Below are 9,972 nucleotides of genomic sequence, written 5' to 3'. Positions count from 1 at the left end.
TGATTTGGTGAATCAAATTGTTCACCGGTTTCTACTCCTATGGATCCAACCATTAAGTTGGTTCCGAGTAGTGGTACTCCAATTTCACAATTGGGGTATACAAGCTTGATTGGAAGCTTGATGTATTCTATGACTTATACTAGATCGGATATAGCTTTTGATGTTGGAAAGCTAAGTCGATTTAATAGTAATCCTAGTATGTTTCATGGCAAGCTTTGCGGCGAGTACTAAATTATTGAAGAAAATTATAGATTATAGTTTGACTTATACGGGAGAACCTTCGGTATTAGAAGGTTACTCGGATGCTAGTTGGATCACAAACCAAGAGGATTATTCATCTACAAGTGGTTGGGTGTTTATTCTTGGAGGAGGTGTCATTTCATGAGCTTTTAAGAAACAAACATGTATAACTGATTTAACTATGGCATCGGAGTTCATAGCATTAGCTTCATGTTGCAAGGAAGCGGAATGGCTAAGGGATTTGTTGAGAGAGGTAGACTTGTTGGTAAAACCAATGTCTCCTAATGCTATACATTGAAATTAGAGCATCTTCTAATTTATTTCAATACGTATTTCAAAATATATTCACGTCTAATCTTGTTTTGTTCGTCTCTGTGTGTAGTTTAACAATATCAAAATTTTACGGAGTATATTTTTTTAACATACGTATTTAAAGATATTTACGCTTAAATATTGAGTTGAAACGGATTAAAAAGTTAAAAGGAGACTAATATTTAAGAACGGATGGAGTACAAAGTTATCACCTTAAATTTGTTCGAAGATTGAAACTTTTAAAAGTACCACCACTCAACAGAGAATTTAACAGTTTCCGCCAAGACGTAGTAATTTTAGAAATTTAGACAATTTAAGGTGGTAATTTAAAATAAATTTTTTTTACGGTTTTTTCATGAAATGCCCTCGAGGTTTGCAAAAATGCACCAAATACCCTCGCGTCTTTTGAATCACATAATATACCCCTATTTTTTCGTACTGTTCATGAAATGCACTTGGAGTTAACGGACGTTAGTCCTCCGTTAGCTGCAGTTTACCATTTTACCCTTAATACATGTTATTCGAGATAAATTAAAAAAAAAAAATCTTAACTTATTCTCTTTCTCTCTCCTCTCCCCTGTTCTACCTCCTGCTCTCTAGTCGCTGGCTGCGGTCGATCTCCACTCTATCTCCACTCTCTGGTCGTCGACGGAGGTCGATCTTCGATCTCTGGTCTCCGGCGAGCCTAACTCACGATTTTGAAGTATTACGGTTCGATGGCCATCAAATTGCAAAAGGTCGCCGGATTTTTTTGGGCGTTCTTCGGCGTTTTGATCGAAGGATTGACCGGATTTTGATCGGAGGGTAGTCGGTGGTTTGGTTGCGATTCTTTGGTTCGTTGTTTGGAGCAAGACATCCCATTCCTCAGTCGGCAATTCACCTCGGAACTGTTTGAGGCAGAGGACGTTATCTTCAATCCCAGGTATAATTTCATGTTTTTTTGGGCTGAAAATCAAACTAATTTGTTTTTGATAGCATGAATTAGCAAAACTGTATAGAGAGTTGTAGTTTCAAATAAATTCGTTTTATTTATTTATTGAATTGTAAAGACAGAAAAACCCGGATCGCACCGGAATTGAATAGTTTATGAATCACGAGAAATTGAACTGTAAATAATGAAAACAAATAAAATCGTAATTGAATTTTGAAAAAATATAATTGTTTGTTTGAATTTGGTTAAATTCACCATCTAATCCCTTGAATCAGCCATATGGCCATATCCATGACAGTATAAGGTTTACATATTTTAGGTGGGATTGGAAGGCAGAGGGAGAAGAAGACTAAAATAAAAGATTTTGAGGTGAAGAAATCGCCTTATGAGATTTTTAGCGCATGGAGGAACAATGAGCTCGTCGGGAAATTCAAGTCTAGCTTGGTAATATCTCTTGTCTATCTATGTATAGTTTTTCTTAATTTCATAGATTTTGTGGTGGTGTTCTCTGGTAGAGTGTTATTGTATATGTGTATGTATGCTGCTGCAACACTTTGGACTTGTTTTTGGTATTGTTTGAGACTCCAATTTGTGCAATTTTATAGCTGAATGTGGACGGATGGAACTTGTACCTGTATGATTGTCTTCACAACAGCAAGATAAAAACCGCCCTTCCAAAAAAAGAAAAAGAAAAGTCCAGTCATATACAGTTGTCTTATTATAGATTTATAGGCATTTGATATGTAGGTTCATGACATGGCTTTGGCTTTGGCTTTGGCTGATTACATTGGAGTGATGCTGTTAAGCACGCCACATATGTGCCTCACAATGCTGGAAGTTATCTAATGAAGCGTTTCAGGAAGGTTCAGTGCCCTATTGTTGAGAGGTTGACCAACTCTCTTATGATGCACGGACGCAACAATGGAAAGAAGCTTATGGCTGTTCGCATTGTGAAGCATGTCATGGAAATTATCCACCTTTTGACTGACTTGAACCCCATCCAAGTTGTTGTTGATGCCATCATCAACAGGTACCCAAAACCCTTCCCCTTTGGTGTCTTCTTTATGTTCTTTCTGTTGAGGCTTTGCACCCAATTATCATGTATAGAACGAGGAAAGAAATGATAGGTATTGGTTCACAAGTTCGCAATACAAATGCATTTTTGCAACACTAATGTTTTCTTGAACCATATTGTGTTATGCAGTGGACCAAAAGAAGATGCTACCAGAATTGGTTCTGTTGGTTCTGTGAGGCGTCAAGCTGTTGATATCTCACCACTTAGGCGTGTTAATCAGGCAATCTATCTTCTGACAACTGGAGCTCGTGAGAGTGCTTTCAGGAACATTAAGACCATTGCCGAGTGCCTAGCTTGCTGATGAACTTGCCTAGCTTGCTGATGAACTCATTAATGCTGCCAAGGGTTCATCCAACAATTCACTCTTCTTGTAACCACCATTTATGAGTTGTTACTTGATTTCATGTGTAGCTTATCTGCTTGATTTAATAATACTTTTAAGAACCAACAATATACATTTGATGATGTGTAGGTTGGCTATTTAATTTTTGATATGCTCATGATTTGATTGTTAAAAACTTAAAATGTACACGGGTGGTACATATTTTGGTCATGGTTTGAAGAACTTTAATTGTCACAGAGATAACTACGGAGTATGATTCGTAAAACGTACATATTGCCTTCATTGTTTGAAAGATGTCCAGAGTCACTTGTTTCTTGAATTTTGGATTATATGGATTTCCTATAAGAATCAAAGTTGTTCTAGATTTTCTATAAGCAGCAAGAACATATCGGCTATATTTTGATCCCTAGGTTTAATAAAAGTAGCCGTTAGATTCAAATTCTGCAATTTAAAAGCAATTTGGGTATTTGGTACAACTTTGTTTACAAATAGGTGTATGTTGTGCAATAAGTTTAAAAATAGGGGCATTTTGTGAATTATAAACATGACTTAACGGAGGACTAACGGAAGGTCGGTTTAGGGGCATTTGGTGCAAACTTAGGCAAAAATAGGGGTATATTATGTGATTCGAAAGACGCGAGGGTATTTGATGCATTATTGCAAACCTCAGGGGCATTTAATGAAAAAACCGTTTTTTTTAAAGTGGTAACTGGTAAGTTTGAAAAATTGGACTTTATAATGTACTAGATTTTAGCCCGTGCGATAAACCAATTATATTAAATTACTAAGTTAAAATAAAACTCATATGTATACCAACTACTATGTTTTATATACTAGATTAGATTAGTTTTTGATTTTGGATTAAATTTCATTTTAGATTTATTTTTTAATTATTAGAGTGTTTAACCTTGGATAAAGTTGTGTATGCGTAATATTAATATTAACTAATAAACATATTTACGTGTAACCTAATTATTTATGTACGTGGCACTCGACTTTTTAATTCAAAAATAATTCCGAAATCTTATTTTCATCGGCCAAAACAATTAGATTTTCTACGTGACGCTCTAATATTGGGTTCGTGTTTGATTTTGGATTGAATTCTACTTTAAATTAGTGTTTGATTTTAATTGGATGAATTTTATTTAAGATTTATTTTTTAATTATTAGAGTGTTTGATTTTGGATGGAGTTGTATATATTAGTAATTAATTAATTAAAATATCTATATGGAGTTATATATATTAGTAACTAATTATCTCGTGGCACTCGATTTTTTTAATTCAAAAATAAATTAGAAATCTTATTTTTCATTGGCCGAAACCATTAGTAATTCTACGTGGCGCTCTAATAATTCAGCAAATATGTCTCCTTTATATATATATATATATATATATATATATATATATATATATATATATATATATATATTAGAATACTTATGAAAAAATTATAAAATTACACATCAAAATTCAAAGTATCGAATAGGAAATGCGCCGAAATTAGTCTTGTATCATTTATCTTTCCTATCTTATTACCCCCTAGGCTCCTACCCCCTACACCAACCATTAACACCAATCATAACGATGATGGTATCCCCAATTATGATAATTGGTTCACTGAAATCGGGCTAGGAAAATGACTTATGATTACGATTATGATAGGCCAAACTGAGACAGGCTGGATCGAACTTAGAGCAACACAACTGTGTAGAGAAGAAGCCCTTAGGACATTCTATGAAGAAGGTGGTTCTGAAAATTCCGATCTCCGACAATTTTTCTGGAAGTATACGTTTAATATCCAGTATAGTAGTACAGAGAATAACTCTAATGCAGGACAAGGACTCGAGGAACAACAAAAGTGCACTTGGCACTACATTCTCCTTTCTCTTCAGCTGCCTCCTGAAGTCCTGGGAAAATAAAACAGCTTTCAGACTGTTCTTTGGTATCAGTTTGTTTTACTGGTAAGAAAATAAGGGTTCTGGTTGCAAAATGATTACAGAGATACTCCTCATCTATACATACAGTTCTAGGCCATTTTTTCACAAGAATACTTGATGTTATGCTGGAACAAAAAACTTTTTACTTATACAACAGAGTTTTTATACAGATATATCCGTTCTACTGTTGGTCCAATACAGAATGAGACCGGAACTCCGGAAATTTAATCAAAGATTAGGCATACCTGCACTGAAGATTATTTTCATGAGCAACGCTATTTGAGAACAATAACAACACATTTTAAACGGGCATACGGATAAGACTTCCACTCAATCAGAATTCAGAAGAGAGCATTAAGTTTTAAAGGCTCCTAATTACTACTATTAACTTGACATCCATCAGTTTTTTCAAGTTCATGCCTTGACTTCTCCACTATTGACAGTGCATTCAGTACAAGGTCATAACTAGGAGATTTTAATAGTCTAATTGTTATGAATCATGTATACATGTGTGTGAGGTAATTGGGATGTCCCATGCAGTTCTCTATAGTTATGCATCTCCACAACCCAAAATGTGTTTTTCTTCTTAGATTCCCATCACTCATTACCATCTACATACTCCAATCATCTACATGGTAACCAGCACCTATATAAAGTTCCAACAGTTCATCACCTGGTCTGATTGTCTCTATTTATCAAAGTATCAATTTATGTTCCTAGCTAGAGAGTACAAATGAGGAAGCTTATACTCTTGAAATGGGACATACAACAACTTTTATGAGCTGATTTTTTCAACATTTCTGGAAAGACCAAACCCTTGAGCTATGTAAGCTACCCTTTTCAAAACCTGGAGATACAAGTACACCACATGAAAAATCCCAAACTCTGGTCATTCTTCCCTATTATAATCCCATCTACGGTTTATTATAGTATAACCCTAACTACTGGGGTGCCTTCTAAAAATGGTTCGGCGACTTGGAAAAATCTGTATGAGTCAAATTATGGCATGTCCCACACTTTTGTTTACTATAGTAGGGATGTGGAAGAGAGGGAAACGAAAAAAATTGAAAACCTAAACAAAAAATAACCAGTCACACGTGTTGCTGGTCACTTAGGAAGTTAGGATCATTTAATGCATATTTGAGATTATTATGAGAAGACCACTAATAGTTGGAATTCTTTTGTAATATTTCATACTTTTTGGGGGGGGAAAGGTGGGAGTGGACTTTAGGGATCTGAAGAAGGCAACTAGTACAGAATCAAAGAAGTGATGAAGCAAGATCATTGAGAATTTGGGGATGCGGAAAAGGTTTCTTGGTGTGATAGCCAGCTGACAGGCTGAGTTTCCTGATCAATTAGCACCACCATCAAATAACATTTCACTAAAGCCACTTCATCATGGGCTTTAGTGAATGCTTTGCTTCCGCAGTTTTCATTCACAGTCATAACTCTCAGAAGGCACCTTCTAACAGCATCAAGCAAATGGAAGACAACGCTCAGTTACCTAAACTCATATAGTCTCAATTTACAAGGTATCATTCATTATGAATCTAGTATTAACCCCGTGCCATGCATGACTTTTGTTATGTTTTAAAGGTGACTTTAATTTTGCAGTTCATTATATGACTAGAAGAGTATTTGTATTTCATTTTGTGTTTTACTAAGAATACAATGAAGATAGTAATATAAGTTGGTATAGTATTAAAATTAAAAAACTGTAATTAATAGAAAAATACGGAACGATAACTTATTACCTAACTAGTATTGCAAAATAAGCCTGAATAATTATTCCAAGGAGAAAAAGAGAGAGTGGAAATCATTGAATGGAAGAATGAAATTAAAAATATGGTTACATAGTCTGAAATTAGAAGATGAAAGGCATGACACTTATTGGAGGTGAAGGGGCATGAATTATTTTGGGTTGAAGGTAAGAATGAAATTAAGGATATGGTTACATAGTGTGAAATTAGAAGATGAATGGGCATGAAAGTATTGGAGGTGAAGGATCATAAAAAAAAATTGGTGGTGAAGAGACATGAAATTGGATAAAGAAGGGGCATAAATTTTAAATAAAATAAAATGGGAAGATGTTTTCAAGGAAGGACACTTAACACTCCAGATTTCTTGCAAATTTTCTTGTTATAAAAAAGTAGTATAGGTTAATTCTTCGTATAATGGTACCTGCTTGGACAAAACAGTGCAAGGAGCCAAAAATATATTCCAGACTGCACCTAGGCAGCACCTTTCCCTTCACATGTATCGCAGACAGAATATCCACGGCCTTCACAATATGGGCATTTTGTTCCTCCATCCACCCAATCCAAAAACTGCAACATGTTTCTGAGCATAAGATGAAAAGAAAACATGCAAATAAAAGATCAACAAAAAATATGAAATTCCATGCCAACCTGTTCTTCAACTTGTGGTTCCCCAGTTCCATCACACTCTGCAGTGAAAAAGGTTACTAGTTTTAGCTAGAAAGGTCGCTAACATGCATAACTTCAAAATTCCATTCCAAACAATATAAGAAATTAATCTGCTAGTATATTTCCTTTGAAAGCTTAAGAAGGAATAAGACCTACTAGTATCATGTTAACCAGGCAACAATAAGTCACATCATCACTTCTATCTTCTAGTTGTTTGTTGGGGTTGTGCTAACTAAGTACTGATGGTGGTTAAGTAAATTATTGCACGGATGGCAGGATTTCCAAGTTATGTCATTCAACAGTATTCTAAGTGTTAGGAAGAAGAACTGTGTAACATGCATTACAGATCTCTACACATTCAAATTCAAGGACCTATCATTCAGAAGGAGTAACTTTTTGCCATTCAACTGAAAGAATCTACATACCCATACACAATAGACGACCCTCTCCTCGACAAACGAGGCAATTTGGTGTACAAGATTGAGGGTTGACTCTGCCTTCCAATTTATCATTTCCTTTATTTAGCCTGGAAGGCTCCTCCCATCGATTTTCGCCAAGAAGAAATACTCGATTTTCAGATATATCCATATTTGTTGGCCCTTTCTTCACCACTGTCTGCTGAACTTCTTTGACTTTGGTAACAGCTCCATTTGCTTTATCCTTTCACCACAAGAACAAATAAACTTAAATAGGTTTGCATTGAAATTAAATCAATACTCAAAAAGTCAAGACCGCACATAAACACCAAATTCAACTTCAAAAAAACTCATATTCTTTATATACTGAGGAGTGAGGAAACAGAAAAGAAATGCAGACTCTCTCAATCTGCTTATCTAGAGGTAACGTCGAAAAGGAGTAAATCACAAAGCCATAAGGTATAATCACTACAACACTACTCACCTGGTACTCTGGAATTCTTTAGTACAAAATGACAATGATCGATCTCCCAAAAATTTAACACATTTACACAAACAATACTTAATTCTTCAAAAATACAGCATGAAAGAAGAAAACCATTCATGAATTTTGCATGACACTCACTTTTGGGACATCAGTCTTCTCTGGTGATGTGGAAGAAGTTGGATTCTGAGTTTGCTGAGGCGCATCAGCAAACAATTGATCAAGAAGCTCGAGAGTCATAATTCCATCCTCGCGAACACCTATTGTAGCCTGTAAATCATAATCAATGCCAACTTAAGCACGAAAAATAACAATGCTCTCAAAAAATAAAAACAATAGGTGACAAGTAAATTGATTATAATGAAAACTACATATTCGAGCAAAAATGTGGATAAAGTAGCAACATACTTGCCAAGTCTTAACAGCACTCTCAGTATCACTAGAGAAACTACAAAACTCCATATCCTCCTCCCCTGAATAAAACCCTAAATTCAGCAACGCTTCCTGCCATGTTTATACAGTTCCATCAATTAACCAAATACGAATATATAGTAAACAAACTACAAATTAAACTTCAAATAAAATTGAAGGAATTTGAATCAAAATTAAGTTTTAGAGAGAAAATTCAAACCTGCAAAGCGCGAACCTCTTCTCCTTCTGATCCTACTCTCAAACTCGTACTCCAGCTCGAACCAGAACTCGAACTCGAATTTTCCTTTTCCAATGACTCCTTCTTCACACTGTTCTCGCTTTCCGTCGAACTCACAGAAGCAATATCAGAAGGAGATTCCAAAACCGACGTTTCCAACTCTGAATTCGACTTAGTATCAGAGAATTCAATAATCGGATTGAAATTCTTAGCTTTCAAAAGCGCCGCCATCTTCGTTAACGTTGTGACCTCGAAATCGGCGGAATTGGGACGAATTTTGCGAAGATTGTCCAACTCCGACTGCAAGTGTTGGATTTGGAGTAGCAGAGATTGGCGTTCGATACTCCAGCGAGCTTCTTCGCGAAGCCATCGCTGTTCTTCTCGTAGCCATCGTTGCTCTTCGCGAAGCCATCGCTGTTCTTCTGCTTCATAATTGTTAGGGTTTGATGATGCTTGGCATGCGCTCAATCTGCCATGACGCTGATGATGATGAAGAAGAAGAGGAGAAGAGAGGGTGGGATTTCTGCAGGCAACTTGAAAGCTTGTTCGGATATGGTTATGGAGATGAGAATGATTGGTAATGGCGTAGAAGTTGCTAGATAATATTACCGCCATTGTTTTTGGTATTATTTTATTTTTACTGATTTTCCCTCCGTTTTGATGCTGCTGCACGACAGCACGAGTGAGTCGAGTGACGGACTCGTTGACCAGGCAAAAATGGTTCATCGTTGACCAGGCAAAAATGGTTCATTTGGATCAGATTCGGTTCGGGGTCTATGGGATCATGTGCATCCTTGACCTTCGATTCCCAAAAAAATAATTTCTTTCTCATCATTTTTTTTCTTCCATTTTATCTTCCATCAAGAGCATTGTTAATGGTGTGTATTTTTAATTTTTGCACTTTGGGAGAAATCCTAACACTTCTAAAAGAGCAAACTTAAAGTTACTATTACTACAATAGTGTTGTGACCGTATTACACTATTACTCCCATCCCTCACTCTTTACTACTGGTTTGCCCTTGGAGATCATGCCACGTTCCGTCATCCCTGCTTCAGTACTTCCCTTCTTCTTTCTTTCACGGTTTCACCCTACTCACTCGCCTCCATTTTCTCTCTCATCCCCGTTCTTCTTTCTCTCTCCTTCATTTTTATGCCCTG

General features: G+C 36.0%; 2 protein-coding genes across 5 annotated transcripts; one reads left to right on the top strand and one right to left on the bottom strand.

Moving 5' to 3' along the window:
* The first annotated feature begins 421 nt into the window (after positions 1–421).
* Positions 422–2,859, top strand: LOC110789570 (40S ribosomal protein S5). Its single transcript, XM_056842382.1, has 4 exons — positions 422–493; positions 2,231–2,283; positions 2,343–2,513; positions 2,688–2,859. The coding sequence occupies exons 1-4, from the start codon at positions 422–424 to the stop codon at positions 2,857–2,859; spliced, it is 468 nt and encodes a 155-aa protein (XP_056698360.1).
* A 1,459-nt stretch (positions 2,860–4,318) lies between these two features.
* LOC110789562 (protein disulfide isomerase pTAC5, chloroplastic) lies at positions 4,319–9,466 on the bottom strand. Of its 4 annotated transcripts, none has more exons than XM_021994260.2 (7): positions 8,797–9,466; positions 8,574–8,669; positions 8,307–8,435; positions 7,691–7,925; positions 7,248–7,285; positions 7,021–7,166; positions 4,319–5,084 (listed from the first exon to the last, which is right to left on the bottom strand). In XM_021994260.2, the coding sequence occupies exons 1-6, from the start codon at positions 9,427–9,429 to the stop codon at positions 7,071–7,073; spliced, it is 1,227 nt and encodes a 408-aa protein (XP_021849952.1). In that variant the 5' UTR covers positions 9,430–9,466; the 3' UTR covers positions 4,319–5,084; positions 7,021–7,070. The 4 variants fall into 4 exon arrangements, with proteins under 4 accessions (XP_021849952.1, XP_021849953.1, XP_056683161.1 ...); XM_021994261.2 differs by having other exon boundaries at positions 4,319–4,809; XM_056827183.1 differs by having other exon boundaries at positions 4,319–4,801.
* Between the last annotated feature and the right edge of the window lie 506 nt (positions 9,467–9,972).

This window comes from Spinacia oleracea, chromosome 4 (genome assembly GCF_020520425.1).
Source record: "Spinacia oleracea cultivar Varoflay chromosome 4, BTI_SOV_V1, whole genome shotgun sequence".
Taxonomy (NCBI): domain Eukaryota; kingdom Viridiplantae; phylum Streptophyta; class Magnoliopsida; order Caryophyllales; family Amaranthaceae; genus Spinacia; species Spinacia oleracea.
Note: the sequence above shows the minus strand (reverse complement) of the source record. Positions and strands in the feature narration are given on the sequence as shown.

What these genes read in the sequence shown, in the direction of transcription:
- LOC110789562 (XM_021994260.2), bottom strand. Translation starts at nt 9,429, where the DNA reads ATGGCGGTAATATTATCTAGCAACTTCTACGCCATTACCAATCATTCT. An exon ending in AGAAGACTGATGTCCCAAAA is followed by an intron (nt 7,926 to 8,306) that starts GTGAGTGTCATG and finishes TTGTGGTGAAAG; the next exon opens with GATAAAGCAAATGGAGCTGT. An exon ending in AACCACAAGTTGAAGAACAG is followed by an intron (nt 7,167 to 7,247) that starts GTTGGCATGGAA and finishes AACATGTTGCAG; the next exon opens with TTTTTGGATTGGGTGGATGG.
- LOC110789570 (XM_056842382.1), top strand. Translation starts at nt 422, where the DNA reads ATGGCATCGGAGTTCATAGCATTAGCTTCATGTTGCAAGGAAGCGGAA. An exon ending in TAAGGGATTTGTTGAGAGAG is followed by an intron (nt 494 to 2,230) that starts GTAGACTTGTTG and finishes TTTGATATGTAG; the next exon opens with GTTCATGACATGGCTTTGGC. An exon ending in GTTGATGCCATCATCAACAG is followed by an intron (nt 2,514 to 2,687) that starts GTACCCAAAACC and finishes TGTGTTATGCAG; the next exon opens with TGGACCAAAAGAAGATGCTA.